The 24,693-nt window shown below is 36.9% G+C and overlaps 1 protein-coding gene across 17 annotated transcripts in view; it reads right to left on the minus strand.

Moving 5' to 3' along the window:
• Positions 1–24,693, minus strand: part of CHD9 (chromodomain helicase DNA binding protein 9) — a 165,929-nt gene that overhangs the window by 25,767 nt on the left and 115,469 nt on the right. For 16 of the 17 annotated variants that reach the window (XM_081118960.1, XM_081118945.1, XM_081118959.1 and 13 more), the window contains 10 exons: positions 23,729–23,896; positions 22,865–23,044; positions 15,062–15,172; positions 13,729–13,925; positions 13,076–13,275; positions 8,048–8,207; positions 7,302–7,391; positions 3,851–3,954; positions 3,252–3,369; positions 2,675–2,732 (listed from right to left, as the gene is read on the minus strand). In XM_081118960.1, the coding sequence (XP_080975086.1) occupies positions 2,675–2,732; positions 3,252–3,369; positions 3,851–3,954; positions 7,302–7,391; positions 8,048–8,207; positions 13,076–13,275; positions 13,729–13,925; positions 15,062–15,172; positions 22,865–23,044; positions 23,729–23,896 (1,386 nt within the window). The remainder of the gene's footprint in view (positions 1–2,674; positions 2,733–3,251; positions 3,370–3,850; positions 3,955–7,301; positions 7,392–8,047; positions 8,208–13,075; positions 13,276–13,728; positions 13,926–15,061; positions 15,173–22,864; positions 23,045–23,728; positions 23,897–24,693) is intronic. The other variant, XM_081118958.1, reaches the window with a different exon arrangement.

Consider the following 24,693-nt stretch of genomic DNA (forward strand, 5'->3'; position numbering starts at 1 on the left):
ATTAGAAGAATTAACATCATTAAAGTGTCCATACTACCGAAAGCAATCTATAAATTCAATGCAATCCCTATTAAAATACCAACAGTGTATTTCAGATCTAGAAAAAACACTTCAAAAATTTATATGGAACCAAAAAAGACCCCGAATAACCATGGCAATCTTGAGAAAGAAAGACACAGTTGGTGGGATCACAATACCAGATATCAAGTTATACTACTAAGCCACTGTAATCAAAACAGCCTGGTACTGGCACAAGGACATGGAGATCAGTGGAACAGGACAGAGAACCCTGAAATCGACCTAAGTCATTACGCTCAATATTTGACAAAGAAGGCAAGAACATACAATGGAGTAAAGACAGTCTCAACAATAAATGGTGATGGGAAAATTGGGAAGGTACATATAAAAAAATGAAACTAGACCACCAACTTACACCATATACAAGAATAAACTCAAAATGGATAAAAGATTTAAATGTAAGGCGTGAAACCATAAAAATCCTAGAAGAAAACGTAGGCTGCAAAATCTCAGACATCTCTCGTAGCAATATGTTTGCCGATACATCTCCTAGGGCAAGAGAAACAAAGGAAAAAATAAACAAATGGGACTACATCAAAATAAAAAGCTTCTGCACAGCAAAAGAAACCATCAATAAAATGAAAAGGGAGCCCACTGTATGGGAGAATATATTTGCCAATGACACATCTGATAAAAGGTTAATATCCAAGTACATAAGGAACTCATACAACTTAACAAAAGGAAGACAAACAATCCAATTAAAAAATGGGCAATGGACCTAAATAGACACTTCTCCAAAGAGAACATACAGATGGCCAAGAGACATGGGAAAATGCTCAACATCGCTAATCATCAGAGAGATGCAAATTAACACCACAATGAGGTATCATTTCACACCTGTAAGAATGGCTGCCATCAACAAATTAAAGAACTACAAGTATTGGTGAGGGTGTGGAGAAAAGGGAACCCTGGTACACTGCTGGTGGGAATGCAGACTGGTGCAGCCACTATAGAAAAGAGTATGGAGGTTCCTCAAAAAATTAAAAATTGACCTGCCATTTGACCCACTACTAGGAATATATCCTAAGGAACCCAAAACACCAATCACAAAGAACTTAAGCACCCCTATGTTCATAGCAGTGCTATTTATAATAGCTAAGATCTGGAAACAGCCCAAGTGCCCATCAGTAGATGAGTGGATAAAAAAGCTGTGGGACATTCACACCATGGAATACTATGCAGCTGTAAAAAAGAAGGATCTCTTACCCTTTGGGACAGCATGGACAGAACTGGAGAGTATTATGCTAAGCAAAATAAGCCAATCAGAGAAAGACAAGAACCACATGATCTCACTTATATGTGGAATAAACAAAATAACCTGATGAACTAAATAGATCCAGAGACACAGAAGTATGGAACAGGCTGAGTGATCTCAGAGGGAAGGCGGGGGTGGAGTGGGTGGAGAGAAATCAATTAAAGAACTTATATGCTTATATGCATAACCTATGGACACAGACATTGATATGGGGAAGACCTGAGGGTGGGATGGATGTGGGGTGCAGGGGATCAATAGGGGGAAAAAGGGGACATCTGTAATACTTTCAACAATAAAGGTTTAAAAAAAAGGGTTTCTTCCTTATGCTCTCTGATGTCTCCTTCTGGAATGCCTATTACACATACTGCAGAAACACTATCATGCTATTCTTTTTGTCTCTAAAACGTTTTTCATGTAATCTACTGTGCTGGTTATTGATTTATTGCCTCAGCTCTAAATATACTGCCTCTCTCGATGCCTTTTGCTAGCCCTAAGAAAACAGATCTGGGCTCTTTAAATAATTTTTCTTAGCCAGTCAGTGTGGTAAGTTCTGTCAGTAGTGGGAGCTTGAGAGACACTGTAGGAGGAAAGAGGTTTGACTTCCAGATTCTGGTGGGTTTCCCCACTGCTCAGCTCCCATGGCACACACAGCTTCCCCAGCACCACTTCCTCTAGTTCAGGCAGCTTCTTTAGCACCTGCTGGCTGGCAGCTCTCTCTAGAAACCTCCTCTTGGAGCCCCAAGGCTACCAAGAGCAGCAAATCCTACCTGACAACTATAACATCACTTAGTCTTTCACCATGGTCTCATACATATAAGGGAAATTCCTCATCTCTTTTAACATCACCTGCCCCACTTCACAGATTATTTTCTGCATTCTCATCCAATTCCTGTCCTTCCTTTGGATCTGATACGAACAGAGCACTTCAAACTACACTTCAGCAGTCCAGAATTTCTCTAGGCCCCACTCCCTATTGCAAACATTTTGTCCGTATAGTTCCTATTTGTTGCTGTGTAATTTTTGTATCTAGTTCTGACTCTGCTTTGGGATTCTGGCCCTGGACACTGTGTTTCTTAGCTCCTATGAGCATAGTTAGTGGCAAAACTCCATTTCACCCACATGTCCAAACCAGCCTCCAACTTGTCGAAAAGGGGAGATCAGGCAAATTCTGAATGATTATTAGTGAAATCTGTCAACCTAAGTTGATAACTAACTAATCTTCTGAGGAACAGAATTATGTGTAATGAAAACATGAAGAAAAAGCACAGAAAAGAAAAAGCAAACAAAAGAAACCACAGAACAACTAATATTGAGGATTTTAAAATATGATCCAAAGCATACCTCTGTATCATCTTTAAAGAAAGCTGGGGCAGGTTTGTATTCTGGATCTTCCACATCCCTGTTAAAACACCAACAAATGCAATAATAATTGTACTGGACTTAAATTTCTCAACAAGACAAACAAGTGGAATCTTGTGGAAAGGACTTTTTAATGTCTTAGAAGTCAGACTGAAGTCTCTGTTCTTTGGCCAGGGGAAATCAAGCCATGGCATAAAGACTGTTATATGGCAAGTCAGAAGAAATTTCATTTTAATTTACTCATACTGCCACTCATACTCACTTTTAAACATGGAACTATTAATCTTAACACAGTCTCTTAGTTTCCTCTTTTGGTAAGATAATAGAAAGACCTTATAACTGGTATAATGAAACTTTTATTTCTGTTCAATTGTAGCTTTCTTCCCTCTTATGCTCCTAAATGTAATGGCCTTAATGGCCATGACTATTAGAAATGGAAAAATAAAAGACTCATCAAAAGAAAGAATGTGGGGCACTCTCTTCCTTGATCCTACTCTGTGACACAGAGCACGATGGCGTTGACAGAGATATGGCGAATTCATGACCGAAGTGCACATACCCATCCATGTAATCATTCGCCCTCTGTTCCGCAGCTACTGCTTTCTCGTCAGGCTTCCCCACTCTTTCCAAGAAGCATAATGCCGGGTCTGCTCGGATAGTGTTATATTTCTCATATCCTGGAAAGATCACCAATGATCAAAGTAAAAGAGATAAAAGAAAGATGTATAAATACAAGCATCCCTCATACTTATGGTGGATGATGTTCCTGGCCTAAAGCGACCATCTATTAAAAGGATACATGTTTTCTAGAAATAAACATAAATATTACATGACCTGGTATTATGTATTTGACAATTTGAATTTATCTGTTCAAATGAAAAAGAGGAAGAATTGATCAAACACACACAACACACTTCACATCAGAACTCTTGCTGACATGTGGAGCTGTGTGAGACATCCAGGGGGGCAGTTCACGAGTGCCACTCTCCATAAGGAAAGGCAGTGACTGACATACAGTTTGGTAGTATATGTTTTATATGATATATATAATAACATGAATGTGGCTGCAATAGAACTGTAAGTGGGAATCAATAAACAGAACTAGCTGAATAACACTACACATAAAAAAAGACTCCACCAACCTTACTTTTCACTTACCATGTTTAAAAACTCCAATAAGGAGTGACTTATCAGCATCAAAATCCCACCATTCAGCAGGAACTTCTGAGTGGTCTGGTTCTGGGACCCAAACATCGATGTCACTTAAAAATAAAGCATAACATGGCATTATGAATTACTACAAACAAGTCAAAGAAGAGGAAAAATTTTACCTATGTTGTAAAGGATTATGAATTTTTTATCAAAAGGGTAAGATTTTTATTTCATTGATTTTTTTTTTAATATTCCATAATTGCCATTTAATTTTGAATTAAAATCACGAAACTATACAATATCAACAGTTACCATAAAATGAATTAATATTCTTAAGCTCAACAGAAGAAATAAGTTTCAACAAGATTTACTTCACTCTTAAGTAATCATATTATTTCCACCGATTTCCCTTAGATATAGACAAAGGGCTCCTTTGGAAAGTAAACTTATGTCAGCAAGTTTACAAAAATCACCTGGTTTAAATATTTCATTTTGTTTGTGATGAAATTGAGGCCCTAAAAGGGCAAATAAATTGCATTAGGCTATAAAACAAGTTATCTCTTCTAGACTGCTCTTGCCAAGTAAAATCACACTGAAAAATTACAAATGCTCACAAGGAAAGGAAAATGGCAAGTGTTTTTTTTTTAATAATTTGATCAAAACACTCAAACTGCTATTTTATGCCATATATATATATATAAAACACTATGCCACAAAATGAAAATGTAATAAGTAATAACTATAAAATATCCATAGTGCTCCGGTAATCTGGCTATTTTCATGAATATGAAATAACTCTGGCACTTATAATTCTGCGTACATAATTTCCTTTTACATTGCTTATCACTTGAAATTATTTTCCCAGAAACCTTCTGCAAGTAACATGTATAAACACCTTTAAAGAGGTGTACAGAAGGACTGAAATACTCACTTCTTAACACAGTGATTCAAGCCAAAGTCTCCTTTAGGCTCATATAAAGCTAATGTCTACAATAAGTATCATTCATTTATATGTACAACATTCTTATACCTTATTCAACAGGCGAAGAAGGGGTAGGAATTAGGTAGGGTAAATTACCCCAGGAAATCAAATATTCTAATTGCTAATTGCCCTCTCTAACATTCACGAATTATCAATTTTCAAAGAATCAGAAATGAAACTATAAAACAATATAAATGATATTATGTAGAATTTCACAAGTTAATTAACAAAGACATATAGATATGAAGAATTGGGGAGTTTCCTACTTATAATTAAGTCATATGGCAAAACTTCATTAGTAAGTTGGTTGATTTTGGGAACTCAAACTTTCATATAGAAATAAACTAATAAATGCTCAGTATGTTCACTAGAAGCCCTTATTTAACCACTAATATAGTTGAAACAAAGAACATTAAAAAAGACAGACTTACATGTTTTATAAATAAATAAAATGTTAAAAAATGGGTAAGAAATTACTTTTATTTTCCACACGTTTTGCTAGCAGAAAATGTTTTAACCCAAGAAATATGGAGAAATGGATGGAGACCTGTCATATGGCAAAGTTGAAAAATATAGTTAAAGAAGGTTAACTGTATCTCTGATTGGTTCCTCACTAGGGATAAACAAAGTATAAGCTCTAAAAGATAAAGAGAGAAAAACACTGGAGATAGGATGCCACAAGGAAGAAAGTGGGTCAGTGAGTTCTCACCAACCATCAGGTGGAACTGCCTGTGGAGAAAAGGATACACACCTATTGTTCAAACATAAGCGCCGTCTGCATGCTGAGTGTCCACTAACCGCTAAGGAATGGAATACAGTAAGGCGCATGTGCTCCACTTATTTTTTATAAAAATGTTGTCACTGATTTCTAGAGAGAGAGCAAGGGTGAGGGATAGAGAGAGAGAAGCATCACTGATCGGCTGCCTCCTGCACACCTTTCTACTGGGCAGGATCAAGTCTGCAACCCGGGCATGTGCCCTGACCAGGAATTGAACCGTGACCTCTCGGTTCCTGGGTCGAAGCTCAACCGCTGAACCACACTGGCCGGACTGTGATCTTCTTACTGATTTCTGTTTTGAAAGATTCGGTTCCTATGCTATGTCTTGCATAAAGCATCCTTTAACTTCCAAAGGCTAGATCATTCATTCAAAATGTAGTTAAGCAGCTCACTATGTGCCAATGATGGCAATAATCAGACAGACATACCCCTGCCCTTGAGAAGATATACCTGCCATACTGTGTGATGAATGTGGTGACAGGGTACTCTGGGCATGTGCCTAACCCAGACTTGAGAGGTAAAGAAAGGGTGAGTTGATGGCAGCTGGGCAATAAGAGGAGGAAACACTGTTCCAGCAAGAATGCAAAGGCCTGGAGGCATTAGCAATCATGGGACATTTGAGAGATGTAGAACTGAAGTTCAGACCAGCAATAGGGGCTGGAGATAAGATTTGGAAGATATCAGTATTTAGAAATGAAAACTGAAGTCATAGAAAAGATGAGAATGCCCAAGAAAGAGTAAGTGACAAGAAGAGAGACGTATGTGAAGGCATAAAAGACAGGTAGAAGAGGCAGGTAAAAACAAGCAAGTGGGAAGGTAAGTGGAGGGGGGAATATGGTTAGAGGAGAGGTGGAAGGGTCTTCTTAAAGAGCAGGAAAGTGGATTTACTAGTGGTTTTTGATTAATCTCATTAGGGATCGATGCTCACAAATTTGAAATGAGTCATTTGAGCAGGCTTTACTTGATTTTCTTCAGTAATGTTCAACTGCTCAGATGTAGACAAGAAGTAAATTAATATTTGGGATTATCCTGAGCTGGGATTGTGCCACGTATGTGCAACAGATGGAAAGGCAAGCAAAGGATTTTAGTTACTGATTAGACTGTGGGATGATAGAATATAGGCTGACTCACATGGAAAGGGTGATGGAGAGTGAGTAAGTGGTAAGATGAAAGACACTGTGCTAAAGTTAGACAATCAGGGTGAAAAGTACCTGAGTTAAGTGATTTGAAACAAAGGAAGTGACTGTCGAAATTTAAGAAGTAATGCTGTTACTGAGGATGGCAAGACTAAGTACACAACTGCAAGTATGTGGCTGTGGTGAAGACAAAAAAGATGACTAGATAAAAATGAAGGAACTGAGAAACTGGGGTGTTGGATGGATCATACGTGAACATAAAAGTCAGTCAACATAAAACCTCTTACACTGCAGTTAGAAGAATGAGTTCAGAAAGGATAAGCTTCAGATCTGGTGGCAGGAAACCACAATACTGCTATCATTGGTACTGTTATTATGTTATAACTTTTAGTGGCAAATGTAAAGATGAGATTAATAGAAGGTCACAAATCGGTAAAAGTTCATTCTCTAAGTTTGGTGGATTTTTCTTCTTGTGAATTTCATTGATTAACTAGCCACTTATACAGGTACAATTTTTTAACCTCATCTAACTGAAAAACATAAACAAGCTATTTCATTTACCTTGCATCAACTCCATCAAATACTTTCTGACACTCATTTCCAATGACTTCTTGCTTCAGGTAGTAGAGCATTCTTACACGAAGCAAAACCCTAAAGGTGAAGAAAAACAGGTAAAAGACACAAAGATATTAATTACTAAAGAAAATCCATCCTTTGGGTTTAAATTAGAAAAAAATTTGTATGTAGAATTTTCGTAATGAAATAATAATAATTAGTTCTGATTAAATAAATCTCATTACTACCATATATATAAAATAGGTTTCTCCAAAATCTTCACAGTCATCATTATTTAATATCCAAGTAAGATACAATGAGATCATTTGGAGGCCAGTTTTATTTCTCTCTCTCTTGATGGAAAGAATGACAGGAGAGGCACTATGATTTGTGGAAGTATACCCTTTAAGATTAAGATTAGGATTGGCCCTAGACCAATCCTCAAAACCAGCATGCTTTGCCCGGCCAGGCGTAGCTCAGCTGTTGAGCATCAACCTAGGATCCAGGAGATGGTGGTTCCATTCCTGGTCAGGGCACATGGCCAGGTTGAGGGCTCGATCCCCAGCGGGGGGTGAGCAGGAGGCAGCTTATCTATGACTTTCATCATTGTTTCTCTCTCTCTCTCTCTCTCCCACCCCCGAAATCAATAAAGATATATTAAAAACAAAACAAAAAAGCATGCTTTAAGGTTGTTAATAAATTCAGAAAAATAAACTTATAATGAGCTATGTTAAAAATACCCCACTACTCACTTATTACAGTGGTGTTTTATATGCTTTTTATAGCCCTCATCTTGAAGTAGTTGCTCAGGATTATATTTTCGAAGCCATTCTGCTTTCTGTATATCAAATGAGCTTGTCTGGGTCTTTACTTTCTTCCCTTTTCGTCCCCTGGGTACAGGGGCTGACAGGCCTGTTGAAATGAGAAGCATTGTGAAATCAGGGATAATTTGTATAAAGATCTGCAATTTGAAAGATAAAAAATATCTTTAAAATATTTGAAAGATAAAAATATCTTTTAATATAATAAACTTCTGGAGAGTCACAGAGACCTGTATAGGCTATACAAAGATCTTTAAAATATTAATGGTAACAATACTGATCCAATCACAAGATGATGGGTCAACATGATTATACACATATTAAGACAACTTCCCCCAATAATTCTTCTTTTTCAAATGTAAAAACTGAAAGATCAAACTTTTCCCTCTGCTTTACTTTTACTTCCTTAGTCATAAAATAGTAAGTTTTGGCCTGGATTATCAAAACTGATTTGTGGGTTCCTGTTTGAGAGCTAAATTCATTTTATTTATTTCTTTGACATTTTTGTTGTGAAATATTTCAAAAATACAATAAATGGTTCCACTCTTAATATTAATATATCCTATATTCGGTCAGTTGTATTGAAGGAAGTAATAATTAGTTGAAGTCTACTTTACTCCTTCCTCTCCAGAGAGAATCACTACTCTGAATTTGTTTTTGCATTACATGCATATTTATACTCATATGTTGGAGAAATTATAGTATTTAAGTTTTCAGACATTATTGATTGACTACTCTTGATAAATATTTTTTGGGATGTATACTTGATGACTCATGAAACTAATTCATCCATTTTAATTGCTGTGTAAGAATCTAGTGTATGACTATACACCTCCTATTAATCTTCAATGACGCTTGAGTTGGTTTCTCTTACAATTTTTCACAATTACTACTCCAGAAGTTTGGACTCCTCCTTTTAATTCTTACCTCATGTATCTTTTCCTTGCTGTTTTCTACAGGCTAGAAGTTCCATCACACTGTGAACAGAAGCACTATGTAGATTTGTCCTTTTATCCTTAAAACTTTGGCAGGTTTTGCCTTGATATTTTGAGGCTATTTTGCTTGATGCATACAAGTTCAAACTTTGTTTTATGGATTGGTGTTTTTTATGATGTAGTGTCCTTTTTTAATACCAATCAATTTTTTATGATGTAGTGTCCTTTTTTAATACCAATCAATTTTTTAATACCAAGCAATTTAATACCACCTTAAATTGTATTTTGCTCTATATTAACATTGTTTTGCATTCTAGTCCTCACCTTTGTTGGTTTGGAAACTAAACAATGCATATTTAAAAGCATATATACTTAAATTTTCCTAATAACACAAGTAGACATTCTATATCCTTAAACTTTTCCCTAACAAAGTTATCTCGAATTCATCATTTAATCCTATTTGCTCTTTCATTTTTGCTAATTACAATGTAACTTATAATTTAAAAGAGGTCTGTTTGTGGTTTGAATGTTTCTAGAACACTTTACTCTTCTTTCAAAATCAAAATATATTTGAAATATCTTTGAAGATATTAATGAATTTTTAAAAAGCTGTCCTCTCCTACTATAATCCTTGTTGACTTCAAGGTCAATTTACAGGTGTCTCTTTACTATCTCTCATATTGGAGACTTTCCTCAGACAACTGAGAGCCTGGGTTGTTAGCTCATATTTAAGAATGAGAGTCCAAAAAATTAATAGGTAATCTGAATGAGTGGAGCTTACTGCTGTGGACTCATTGAAGGGTAATCTCACTGGTTTTTTCCCTGTAATTATCTTTAGGTTTTGGTCTGGTCAGATTCACCAAAGGAAATTCCTTAGTGTTCTTCCTTGAGTATGGTCTTGTCTAACATAGAGATTTTCATTTAACGCCATTTAGTAGCTCCAAACCTTCACCATCAGTGCCTCCAGGAACGCTCTATTTTATCCTTTCCAGAGATAAGCTATCAGGCAGTCTTCATCCTGGCTGCCTGGGCTTGAAGAGGGTATTTAGGGATCTGACCCCATTCTAATCAAAGCCCTAGTCTTTAACATCTGCTTCCATATGTTCCAGATATCACAAACTCCTGATGATCACAAACTTTTGGATTATCTGTGCAGAACATGAGTGTGTTGTTGCCATTCCTACTGCTGACCTAAGATTGGGTCTCTGCAGTTGATTAAATTCACCACTAATCTATTTGTTTCTAGGTTCCAAAAACTTTGTTGCTATTTCTTCTTCCATTCTCTCCACTTCTGAGGGTTTATGCCTAATTATTTTTAATTATGGAGTAAATATATACAAAAATAGTTGGAATAATATGATGGATCACCATGGCCCATCAACTAATTTCACTAATTATCAACTCATGGTCAATATTGTTTCAACCATATCTTGTTAACTCCCTAAGCTCCCAAATTATTCTGAAGTAAATCTAAGACATCAGTCATTATATTAATATGTTTCTTTTAATCATATATAAAAGGCTTTCTCTAGAAAAAAAAACACTACAATACCATTATCAGCCCTAAGAAATGCAATACTGCTTTCCTTAATGTTTAGTATTCAATTTTACAATTATCTAATAAAAATAACTTAAAAATTTCTGCTGGGTTGTTTTAATCAGGACCCAACAATGGACCACACACTAGAACTGACTATAGACCCTTAAATCTCCTTTAGGTCATAGCAGGGGTTTTCCATCTCAGCACCATATATATTTGCTCCTGAACTTACTATGGGGGTTATGTTCTGATAAACCCATTTTAAGTTGAAAATGCAGCTCTGCTGGGCGTGGCTCAGGAGTTGAGCATCGACCTAGGATCCAGGAGATTGTGGTTCGATTCCCGATCAGGGCACATGCCCGGGTTGTGGGACTGATCCCTAGTTGTGGGCGTGCAGGAGGCAGCCAATCAAATGACTCTCTCATCATTGATGTTTCTATCTCTCTCTCCCTCTCCCTTCCTCTATCTGAAATCAATAAAGATATATTAAAAAAAAAAGAGAGAGAAAATGCATGTAACATTCCTAACCTACTGAACATCATAGCTCAGCCTGACCTACCTTAGCTCAGAACACTTACATTAGCTTCCAGTTGGGCAAAATCACCTAACACAATGAATACACTACAGAGTATTGGTTGTTAACCCTCATGATCACGTAGCTGACTGGGAGCTCTGGGCCCTCCCGCTGTCCAGCATTACGAAAGAGTATTGTGCCATATATTGCTAGCCTGGGAAAAGATAAAAATTCAAAATTCCAAGTATGGTTTCTACTGAACGCGTATCACTTTCGCACCATCGTAAAGTCTAAAAATAATAAGTAAAACCATCATTAAGTTGGGACCAGGTGTATTTGTATTTTGAGCTGCATAGCTCTTCATTGTTGGCACTATCTGTGGACTCTTGGCCTCTACCAACTAAAGGCTAATAACATGATCAAAGTGATGACAACTGGGTGGGGATGGGATTCAGGTCCAAAAGCATGTATGGTTGAGAACCACTAGTTTATAGATACCTTATGTATTTCATAACCTACCAATACTTATTTGTTGAAGAAATTAGGACTTTTGCCTGTAGAATTTATCAAGCTTAATGCCTTAAATTGTTTTCTTTATGGACATAAGTAGGGTTTCAAGGAAGAGTGAAATTATATTTGTGTGACTCTTCCATCTTTACTGGAAGTCAGCTCTTCATGTTAATTTCACTGACTCTTATTAAGATAGGCCTCAAAAGAAGACTATTCTAAAATAGTTGCTTTTTGTTATTTTCCAACTAGGCACTTAGTTTATTTACATCACAGTACTTAGCACAATCTGCACTTAATTAGTTAATTTACCTATTTTCTTATTATTTCTATCTACTTAGCCAGAATGTTTCTTCTTATATTCCGAGAACAAGGAGCATGTACAGGGCATTTTAACAGGTTATTTGTTGATGAAATAAAACAAAATTTAACACAAATTTAAGGGCTCAGTAATCTTTATAGAAAATTCAATTATTTTATGCAGAAAAAAATGCTCTGTTAGCAATCCTGTGGAGAAAAAGATACTTGTATACCACACATTGGACTGTAAATTGGTAAAGCCACATTTGACAGCAAATCAAAGTATTTATGGAAGTGTAAAATGTATATCTGTTTCCCAAACTTTAATTAACATACAAATTGCTGAGGAACTTGTTAAAATGTAGACTGAGATTCAATAAGACTGAGGCCTAAGATTCTGCATTTCTAAGCAGCTGAAAGGAGATGCTGATGCTATTAACCATAGACCACATTTTAGGTACTAAGGCTACATATATACTTCAACAATTCTATTTCTTGACATTTACTTTAGTGAAACATTTATTCATGTGCACAAGAGGAATGTACAGGATCTTCATTGAAGCTTATTTTCCACTCATCTAAAATTGAAAATGTAAATGTCCATTAAAGGAGATGCCAAGTAAATTATGGAATATCCACACTTTAGACAACTAAGTAGGAGTTTAAATAATAAGATAGTCTGTATGAATACAAATGGGAAGACTCCTAAGACATACTATTGGGTCAACAGCTTGCAAGCCTATACATGTTTGACAACAACATGTAAAAACCAACAAAACTGATAATATTGGTATTTTCTAAGTTGGAACTTGAATTGAGGGTGAAGGTTAAAGGTTATTTAACATTGTAATACTACAAAACTTTATAGGGTATTACGTTAAGTACTAATTACACGTATAAAAATAAATTTAGCCCTGACTGGTGTGGCTCAGTTGGTTGGGCATTATTCTGTGTACCAAAAGGTTGCTGGTTCAACACCTGGTTGGGGAACATGCCTGGGTTGTGGGCTCGATCCCTGGTGGGGGGCTTGCAGGAGACACATTGATGTTTCTCTCTCTCATCCCTCCTCACTCTCTAAAAATCAATAAAAGTATGGAAGGGAGGGAGGGAGGGAGGGAGGAAGGAAGGAAGGAAGGACGGACAAAATGAAATAATGTTCTTACCTAGATGATTCTGTAGCTCTCGAGTTTGTCCATCTTCAGTTGGAGTAATGAGATCCCATATGAAGCCTTTGATTTTCTCATCTCCTCGGTAGTGAACAAGGCAATATGCTAAGAGGGCTCGGCAAATTATTTCTACATCATGCTCATTTAGCTGTCTTTTAAAACGACCATGAGATAGAATCTCTCTCCATCTGCCCCATCTGATTAAAAAAGGTATATTTACATTATTATTAAGTCAAGTTCTAAAGAAAAGCATATATCATGGACAAAAAACATGAAAACTGCAAAAAACACATTTTCTCATTAATAGGATTTATCTAATCAAGTTTCTCCCCCATGAGTAAAATGCAGAACCATGGTATAGTAAATTCTAGTATATTTTATTCCTTAATGGAGAGTATTATTCTTTCTGTATTCCTAAATATTCAAATCTGAGAACAAAGAGTTTCACTTTAGTGATACATTTATAATTTAAAACTTAAGAAGGTCACCTCATTCTGGTATTAAATATACGTTAAACATATAAATTCAGGATACTTTAAAAATAACTTTTTTTTATTTTAACAAATTAAAAATATACTATAATATAGTGTATGTTTTCTGTAACTTTACATAGCAGACTACTAACAGCAAATGTTAAAAATAATATTTACCCATAAACCAGCAGATTTTTCTCTACTCTAAAGCATTCAGTTCTTCCATAGCCATTGGAACGGTCACAGGGTCTCCGTAGTTTGGGCTTTTCTTCTCCTTCACTTTCAGCTTCAGATAATTCGGCCAATTCATCTTTTGTGGCACTAAAGGGTCTTGTTTGCTTCCTAATTCTCGGAGTGTCAATAACCAAGCTGTTCTGTAAAATTTAACAGCTATTACTTGAAGGTCCTTTTACTATTTGGCTTATAACATTGTCTTACATTTTCACCTTTCGTATAGTATGAAAAAGAAAATAATTAGAGAAAGCGAGAAAAAGAAATTACTAATAATTTTACCAACTTAACAAATCAACTGAAAAAATTTTATATTCCTTTAAAATTCTTATTACCATACATACATAATTTTATGATATTACAGTAATAGGGCAAAAAATAATGGTATCTGGTTTTATAAGTAATATGAAAGTTATTGTATTATACATCTGAAATAACCATAAAATATATTTTAAACTGAATTTATGGATCATGCTTCACCTAATTAACAATTTAATTTAGATTGTTTAAAATTTTTAATATAAATAATGCTAAAGTAAATCTTTGTGATCTAAGTTTATCCTGAAGATAAATTCACAAGAAGGGCAGTATGTAAGAATAAAAATACTGGTCAAAGGACATGAATATTTTCCAGATATAGAAATATGTTTCAGTGCTTTCCAAAAGTTACTCTAATACACAAAAAGCAAAATAATAAGTGTATGAACTCACTATGTTCAATTTAGCTTAATTCATTCAAAATCACCGAAGTTTACATACTTTTCACCTTAATGAGAAATTTCTCTAAGTTAAGCACTATATTATGGGCTGCAGATATAAAGATAAATAAGACAGCTTTGCTCATTAGGAATTGGTAGTCTTGAGAGTCAGACTAATGTGGAAACAAATGCTATTCAGGATGGAATATCTTATGATACAAGATGGGTACAATTGAATGGATCATCATTAACAGAATCTGACACTAAGACAACAAAGATAAATAAAAAGAACACATGATTTAAAGACATTGAAAAAAACTTTAAAGACACACATTGTAATTTTAGGGACATAAATAATACCCCAAATTAAACTTAATTTGCATTATAACTTATCATGACATATATCATGAGTATGAAATTGAAGCAGTGTCTGACTCAAAATGTGATTATTCTAGTAACCTACATCAATTTACTGATGCAGAAAAACTTATTTTGGTAAATACACAGTTCATTACCTTAAACTATAATAATATTACCAAATTATCCCCAAGAGATAATATTTCTAAAAAAGAAATACTTACTCTACCACTGATGGTATCTATATCTATTTCTGCCTTTTTAGCCCATTTTTGCCAGAAATTGGGATCATCTAAGGAAATATCTGTCCGATTTCCAGATGCCACAAAACTCGCCTGAAATACAGAATGGCAGTTTTTCAAAATGTTTTAAAGCTAGAGGAAAAATCTATCAAAGCATATTTAAAACATTCTGTCCTCACATTTACTATGAGTAGGATTTGAAATTTAGCATTCAAGCATTTATTCAAAGAGTGTTTCAAATGTAATGGTCTGAAATGTAGCATGACGTCTGCTTAAGGCAACAAAGATAAGTTCTATGACTAGTATGTTTTGTTTAAATTAACTAGATTTCCGGAGAGAAACAAGATGGCAGTGGAGGTAACAGCTCTACCCGCCGCCTCCCGCAACCACATCAAAATTGCAACTAAATAAAATACAGAACCACCATCACTCAGAGCCTCCTGAGATCTGGCTGAGCAGAAGCACCGCAACCAGGGAACTGAAGAAGCACTGAGACTGGAAGGAGGGGCGGAGACGCAGGCAGGTTGGGGCTGGATGCAGAAGCGGCCATGGGCCCACCCACGATGCCGCGGGTTAAACCCAGGAGGAGATCTCAGGAGGGGAGGTTTACTGGAGGACTGAGGGGTCCCAGCGCCACAGCAGGCCCCCAGCCCAGGACTCCAGGCCCAGGAAAGGAAGTCCCCACAACTTCAGGCTGTGGAAACCAGCGGGGACTGTCACTGAGGAACGCAGAGGCTGTGGGAGCCCCAGCAGCTCCTCTTAAAGGGCCCAAGCACAGACTCACTCCGATGGGCTCCCTCTGAGCCCAGCGCCGGGCAGCAGCTTGAAAGGATCTGGGACACTTGGGGAGGAAATAACCTTCCTGAAATCATGGTGAGAGCTGGAGGGGCAGCTTCCTCCCAGGCAGAAGAACTGGTAGAGGCCACTGGTCCTTGGGTGAGCCCTCCCACCCAGAGCTGGCAGGCAGGTAAAATATTTGAATCGCCAGCACCTGACTCACACCTTTGGCCCCGCCCCTCCCTACCTGCAAGCTCATCCAAGCCATTCCCAGTGGCTTTTCTATGCAAGTGGCCTCTCTAGCCTCATGCTTAGGACTTTCCTAAAATCTCTCAAACAAGCAGCAGCGTGCCCCATATGTCTTGATAAGTGGCACGAGGACTGGCACTAGTGGCAGCCTGCATTGTTTCAAAGGCTGGCCTCTCCTAGACAACTCCAATCCCAGCACAATTAGCAGCCAACTACGGTTTGCTGTGTAGCTCATGCTGGGTGGCCCTGGGCAAGGCACTGGCAGAGGCTGACTTTGCACCTCCCGGGAGGCCCCAGAGACAATGCACCTGGTGGTCAGACACGACCATGCTGGATTACAACCCTACCACATCCACGAGTGACTCACTGAAGGGGAGCACTTGGTGAACACCAAAGCTCCACTGAAGTAAATCCTGCTCCATAGGGATGTCTCCAGCACAGCAGCTCTTTGGCTATAGTTGCACCTGGTCCTCATAGCTGATTGGCGTGGGGGTCAGTTCCTTCCAGTGATGCCAAAAGTAACCAAGGCTCAACTACAACAGGACAGTGCACACAGCCCACACATGGGAACACCTAGAAGGTCCAGCTAAGGTGACTGGGGAGGCTGAGCCACTGGATCCTACAGGACACCTTCTACACAAAGCCACTCTACAAATTCCAGGAGACACAGCAGCTCTACCTAACACAAAGAAATAAAGACCTGGAAGCAGCCAAAATGTGGAGGCAGAGAAACATGTCACAAAGGAAAGAACAGAAGAAATCTCCAGAAAAGGAAAAAAATGAAATAGAGCCAAGCAAGCTACTAGATACTGAGTTCAGAATTATGATTATAAGGATGCTCAAGGATATTACTAAGACTATTACGAAAACAAGTGAGACCATCAATGACCTAGTAAAGTACCTATCAGAAAATAAGGCTACACAAACTGAAATGAAGCATAATTTACAGGGAATCAACAGTAGAGGACGCTAAGAATCAAATTTGGAACACAAGGAAACAAAAACCACCCAACCAGAAGAGCAAAAGGAATAAAGAATCCAGAAATATGAAGATAGTATAAGGAGCCTCTGGGACAACTTCAAGAGGCCCAACATTCATATTATTGGGGTGCCAGGAGAAGAAAGAGAGCAAGAATTTGAAAACCTATTAAAAAAAATAATTTCAGAAAATTCCCCTACCCAGGGAAAGAAATAGACTTACAAGTCCAGGAAGCACAAAGAGTCCCAAACAAGAGGAACCCAAAGAGGCCCACACCAAGACACAACATAAGTAAAATGACAAATGTTAAACAAAAAGAGAATCTTAAAAGCAGCAAGAGAAAAGCAGTTAGTTACCCACAAGGGAGCACCCATACCACTCAGCTTAGTTCTCAACAGAAAACTTGCAGGCCAGAAGGGAGTGGAAAGAAATATTCAAAGTGATGAAAAACAAGAGCCTACAACCAAGATTACTCTACCTGGGAAAGCTATCATTTAAAACTGAAGTTCAGATAAAGAGCTTCTCAGACAAGGAAAAGCTAAAGGAGTTCATCACCACCAGACCAGTACTGCATGAAATGTTGAAGGGTCTTCTTTAAGAAGAAGCTAATGAACAAAAGAATCTGACAAACTAAATGGATCCAGAGACATTGACACATGCAATAGATGATATTTCAGAGGGAAGAGAGGTGGGGTGGAAAGTGGTAAGAGATTAACCAAAGAAGTTATATGCATATATGCATAACCCATGGACACAGACAATACGGGGTGAAGGCCAGGGCAGGGGATGGAAGAGAGGTGGAAGGGGTCAATTGGGGGGGGAGGGGGAATGGGACACCTGTAATACTTTCAACAATAAAGAAAAAAATTTAACTAGATTTCAAACAATTTCAGGAATGGGGGGAAAATACCTGTACATAGTGTGTTGACAACTTGGGTAGAGCCAAGGAATCAAAAGTAAACAAGATTTCTGTGGGAAAAGGCTACAGCCAGGGTATATTTAATGAATCATGACTAGTTTTAGTTCTAAGCCATGTACTTCTGCAGTATCCGTTTTGTTTCCTCAATGCTACTTTCTTCTAATTTATTCTCTATTAACTCCCAAATCTACATCTGTATCCTAGACAACTTTCCTGGACATCTCCACTTAGATGCCCTGTAAATGCCACAAAAAGAACAACTCCAATATTTTATTTTCTACATATGAATTTCCTTCTCTTGCATTCTACCTTATTGAATGACACCAGGACCCTCCTAGTTACTTGACCCAAAAATTTAAGTCATTTTTGTCTCCTCCTTCCTTACGTTTCTAACTGGTCATCAATACTTGTTGATTCAAGTGATTCTTCACTACCCTAATTCATCAATCATCATTTCCTGCATAAACCTCTTACCTGATCTCCCTTCCTCTAGTCTTTCTCCTTTCAAATTCATTCTCTATTATGAATTTAGAGTTAAAATGCTAAATTAGATTGCCTTAAGGCCATTTTCTGATTGAAGGGATTTAAAAGTTTTTTAACAGCCTCCTGATCAAGTACAAATTCTTCCAATGGAATTTTTGTGAAACTTTCACAATTTGGGTACAATGTCTCTAACCCCTTCATTTCATCTCCATTTAATTCATCCTGTGCATCCATACATGTCTATACCATACTCCTTGAAATCTACCTTGTAGTTTAGCAACACCTAATTCATTTATGTGACCTTCTCTCTCTTTTTGAAACACAATGAAATCTACACTTGCTTTAAGAATTAGCTCCAATGTTATTTTCTCAGCAAAGGCTTTCCTCATTCTCTGCTCTCCCTTTTTCACATAGAAATAATCATTTCTTCCTTTACTTTTTTTTTTCTAGGCAACTGGAATCCTTTCATTTTAGTATTTCTGGAAAATAAGTTCCTGAAACAAGATTTCACTAGTTGCTGAACGAATGGCAGAGAAAAATTTTCATATAAAGAATGATATTATTACTTTTGGTGTAAAACCTGCACTACCTGACAAAAACAGTGACCTCTACAAAGATAAAGATTTCACGGTTGAAAACAGAGAGGGGGTGGTGAAGGAAGAAAATGTGGAAAGGAAAACCTACATGAATCAGTTCAGGTGGGACGTAATAAAATTGCAATAAAAACCTCTTCAGATGAATGCAAGATATAAATTTACCATGTCTTTGTTGACAGGGGGAAAAAAGACAAAGGAATATAAAGGCACTTACTAAAGTTTTAAGTTATTTTACCCAAATAGGGTAGGTGTACAGTTATTAACACTTCTTTTCAAAAAACAAATTTTTACCTTCCCAAATTATATTTAAAATAAAATTATAAATACTTTTTCTTTTGTAAATACTTTTTATTTTATTTATCTTTATTGTTGAAAGTATTACACATATCCCCCGTACCCCCCTTTTTTGCCCATTAATCCCCTCCACCCTGCATCCAGCCCCCGCCCAGGACTTCACCACACTTTTGTTTCTATCTGTGGGTTATGCACACATGCATATCAGTTCTTTGATTAATCTCTCCCCATGACTCTCCGGCCTCGCCTTCCCACTGATATTCATCAGTCTGTTCCATGCTTCTATGTCTCTGGATCTTTGTTCCTCAGTCTAGCCACATGAGTGAGATCATGTAAAACTAAATCAGGCAAAATTAGAAAACCTGAATAGGCTAATAACAATTGATGAAAACAAATCAATAATAAGAAAACTCCTTGCAAACCAAAGACCTGGTCCCTATGGCTTCACAGGGGAGCTTTCTAACGCTTTAAATTGTAGGATTAGGGACTTTACTAAAAATTTTTCTTGATTTTTGAGGTAGGTCTGTAGTGCTATGAACTTTCCTCTGAGGGCTGCTTTGCTGTGCCTCAGATTTGGGGTGGTTGTGTGTTCATTTTCATTTGTTTCCAGGAAGTTTTTGATTTCTTTCTTGATCTTATTGGTAACCCATTCATTGTTTAGTAACATGCTGTTTAGCCTGCATGTGTTTGAATGTTTATGAGTTTCTCTACTTTAGTTGATTTCTAATTTCATGCCTTTGTGATCTGAAATGTTTGATATATGACTTAAATTTTCTTGAACTTGTAGTTAACTTGTTTCACATTTAAGGTTATTATTGATAGATACTTATCTATTGCCATTTTAATTCTTTATGCCTATGTTTCTTCCTCTCTATTTCTACTTCTAATTACAGCAGTTCCTTTAACATTTCCTGCAATGCTGGTTTGTTGGTGATAAACTCCTTTAGCCTTTTTTTTTGTCTGGAAAGCTCTTTAGTTCACCACCTATCTTCAATGATAGCCTTGCTGGATAGAGTAGTCTTGGTTTCAGATCCTTGTTTTGCATTACCTTGAATACTTCATATCATTCCCTTCTGTCCTGTAGAGTTTCTGATGAGACATCAGCTGACAACCTTATGGGAGCTCCTTTGTGAGTAACAGAGTGCTTTTCTCTAGCTGCCTTTAATATTCTCTCTTTGTCTTGAATTTATGGCATTTTAACTATGATGTATATGGGCATGGGCCTCTCAGGATTCTTGCTTGGGACTTTCTGTGCCTTCTGAACTTGTATATCCTTCTCCTTGACCAGGTTAGGTAAGTTTTCTGTAATTATTTCTTCAAACAAATTCTCTATCCCTTGCTTATTCTCTTCCCCTTCTGGTGAATACTGTTATGTTTCGTGTTGTCCTACAGCTCCCTTAAACTGTTCTCCTGTTTTATAATTGTTTTTTCTTTTTGGATCTCTAATAGATTTTTTTCCTACCATCTTCTAATTTGCTGATCCAATCCTCAGCTTCCTCTAACCTGCTGTTTATTCCTTCCAATGTATTCTTTATTTCTGCTATGTCATTCTTAATTTCCTTCATAGTTTCCGTATCTTTTTTTCATGCTGTTGAACATCCTTACAATCAGTATTCAGAACTCTATCTCTGCTGGATTACTTACCTCCATTTCATTTAGCTCTTTTTCTGGAGACTTCTCTTGCTCTTTCATTTGGGGCTTGTTTTTTTGTCTCCCCATTTTGGCTGCTTGTTTGGGTTTGTTTCTACGTATTAGGTAGATCTTCAAGGACTCTCACTCTTTTTGGAGGGTTTCTGGTGCAGGCCGATTTCAGACACTGTTTGTGATGGGCTCTCAGTACCCCTGTTTGGAGCTATCAACAACCCTGGGCTTGAGGTCTCCTTTGCTGGGGCTGGGTGTGGTTGGACAGGACGAAGATGCACAACAAAGTCTACTTTTCCAAGGCCCAGGTCTAGAAGCTGATCAGGCAAAGACTCAAAGCACTCTGAGGTCTGCCTCTGCCTTCAGGCTGATTAATCCAATTCTCTTAATGAGCCTCAAGCTGTAGAAACTCCACAGGGTGGGAGAGCTGATTATTAGCAATCTCTTAACCAGCCTTAGGCTGTAGAAACTCCTTAGGGTTGGGCAAGAGGTTTTCCAACAAGGTGGGGGAAGCAATTGCCCCAGGCAAAAGCAGCAAAATGTCTGCCTGAGAAAGATGTCCTCTGCAGTTTGGGGAAATGACTCAGCACAGGAATCGAGGCATCTGACCTCCAAGCCCTATCTCCAGAGCCCCCAACCCTGGATTCTCCTCACACAGCTCCAGTCCACTCTGCCCTCCCTCTGCTGGAGCCCAAGGTGAGTGGCTGCACAGGAAACTTTGTGTATTGGCTCTTGAAGAGGGTGCCTGCATTTCCAGCTGTCTCTCCCTGGCAGACAGAAACCCAGTGCTTTCCACAGCTAGATGTTATGTGGGCAGCTTTCTCAGTTCTGATGCTCTTGGCTGGGAAGCCCAGCCTGGGGGTTAGGCCCCAGAGTTCTCATTGGGAACCCCTCACAGCTGAGATATCCCTCCAGAGCTTCAGCTGCTGCCTATGGGAGGCCAGCCAGTCTTCTTGTGCCTCCACACGTCCTACCAGTCTCTATGCTGTCTCCTCTTTAGGTCCTAGGTTATGAGAATACTCTCCAGCTAGTCTTCAGTTACATTAGATTATTCAGTATTGTTTTTCTATATTTTAGTTGTAATTCCACTTTGGTCCGAGGAGAGTGTCAGTGTAGCTTCCACTCAGTCTGCCACCATCTTTAATCTCCTCTTTTAAATACTTTTAAATTATTACCTCCCCTTATCCACAGGACATATGTTCCATGATGCCCAGTGGATGCCTGAAACTGTGGATGCTACTGAAACCTACATATACTATGGTTTTTCCTACACACACCTATGATAAAGTTTCACTCACAAATTAGACACATTAAGAGATTAACAATAATTAATAAATTAGAACAATGATAACAATATACTGTAATAAGTTCTACCAATGTGGTTTCTCTCTCTCAAAATATCCTTTGAATTATTTATTTCTGGAATATCATATTTTTAGGCTACCGTTGACTGAAATTGGAAAGTGAAGCCACGGATAAATGGGACTATTATTATCACTTAACATAAGATGACTTAATCTCCTATACTATTATTTATATTTTTCTCTGACTTTAGTGTATGTTCCTTTATTTCTAAATTTAATTTCAAATGTTATATTCTGATTAAAAATATTTGTAGTTATTATACTTATTCCATTTCACCAGGATTGGATGAGTATGTGTGAAATGTGATAAAAAAAAAAAATCAGAAAAAAATAAAAAGAATGTATTACTTACTCTTTTGAACTAATTCAGTTTCCTTAAACATTAAGTAGATGCTCTACAAATAATCAATAGAGTACGAGACACTTAAATTTTTTTAGTAGTGAATGTTAATGGCATATGTATAAAACAGCACTCCCTGTTACCTTAGCAAACGTTGACCCACGTCCTTCTGACTCAATTGTAATAGTTTTTGTACGTCGTAGTAAAATCTGATCAATATCTTCTTCACAGAATTTAGAACCTTCATCTTCTTCTTCCATAATGGCACCATAAGCACCTCTTCGAAGCAGATCTTCTATTTCCTTTTTGGAAAGCTGTTGAATCTAAAGATAAAATAATTTTGGTAATAAAATTTTTTTTTAGGTTCATAAAATGAGAAAGTATCCCTAAAGCATGTTGAACACAGAGGTAATATTTAAATTTGTACATAAGGGAGAATTCTCTGAAAGAATATACTGAACTTGACTCTTCTTTACTATCTGTAAAAGGTGATTTGCCATTTGCCTACATATCTCAGGTTAAAATATCTAAAAGTGTATAGGGCAGGTAAACTATCAAGGTTCCTTTTAATACTAGGATTCTAAAGTTGTTAGAAGCACAAGATATAAGAAAAAATCTTGATGGAGGAAATGACAAAAAACATCATTTATTATAAGACAAAATCAATGCTAGTAGTTTGACCCTAAAAACAATTTTGAAAAATTGTGTATAGAAATATGCAGAAAAATTCACAAACTCTTATTTTGTTATACCATGATATAAATGTTCTAAAAACAGAGCAAAAAATTTCTACCTCGAAAACACATTCTTAGAATTCACAAGCACTGGAGCTATACAAACAGACAAGATCAAAAGTATTAACTAAATGTCACAATATTCGGAAATGCCTCCATACATAAAACCAACTATTCAGTGTTCAGTATGGATCAAAATTAAGTAACACCCAACACTTGAGGTTAAAAACAGATGCAAATAAAAACTCGAAGTGAAAAAGAAAATATACATACACCACCAACGTTACTTTCTCTTCCACTCATGCTCTGTAACACAGCCTTATCTAGACCCAGTTTCAGACTGGCTCGGTCAAACATCTCTCTCTCGTATGAGTTACGAGTGACTAGTCGGTAGACTTTAACTGCTTTATTCTGACCAATTCTGTGACAACGAGCTTGGGCCTATAAAAAAAGGAAAAGTCACAGATTCAATTTATATCACAAAATAGCACAAAAGATAACACATAAAAGGCATTTAATAGTAAAATATCTTGACGGAATAAAAAATTACATAAGAATTTTTAGAGCCTTTTGCTACTGAATTAGCTACAACCACTTTCTAATAATGAAGGTAGAGCTTACTAAAAAAGGAAATGATTCCACAATCAGTTACAAGTGAAAGGTTAATCTTATGTTTCAGAGAATGTAAGTCATTCAAGAATTATTGTTTTTTAAAGAGGATGTCATCAATATAATTTTATAAAAGAATGTCAACTCTATGAATAGATTTTTTTATCTGTTGGCTACTCACACTTTAAACCTACATTATCAGCAATCTTTTCAATATATTTTAGTTAAACTGGGTAAATGAGGGGGGACAAAAATGTAAGGTCAATAACTCTGGACACTAAATTTTATTTAAACAAAGAGAACTAATAATCAAATATGTAGAAATATTGGAAGTTTTATCTTGAGTTCCGGCTATACTTAAAATTTACATGATAAATTTTGACTCAAAAGTTTTTATAGCATCAGTGGTCTTTCTCCCATATTATTATTCAAGTTCATATTATCTTCAGATTAAAATATAAATTTGTGGCTTTACAATTTTTAGGTGGCATTAATGCTATACCCATTGTAGAGATCTTTGTTATATTCATACACACACTGTGCCCATTGTAAGTCAGAACTGTGAATGAAAAACTTTGCTCGAGGTCTAGGGGAAGTATAAAAGGCCAAATTTTGCATTAGCGTATAAT

The sequence above is a fragment of the Miniopterus schreibersii genome, assembly GCF_964146895.1.
Source record: "Miniopterus schreibersii genome assembly, chromosome: 18".
NCBI lineage: Eukaryota > Metazoa > Chordata > Mammalia > Chiroptera > Miniopteridae > Miniopterus > Miniopterus schreibersii.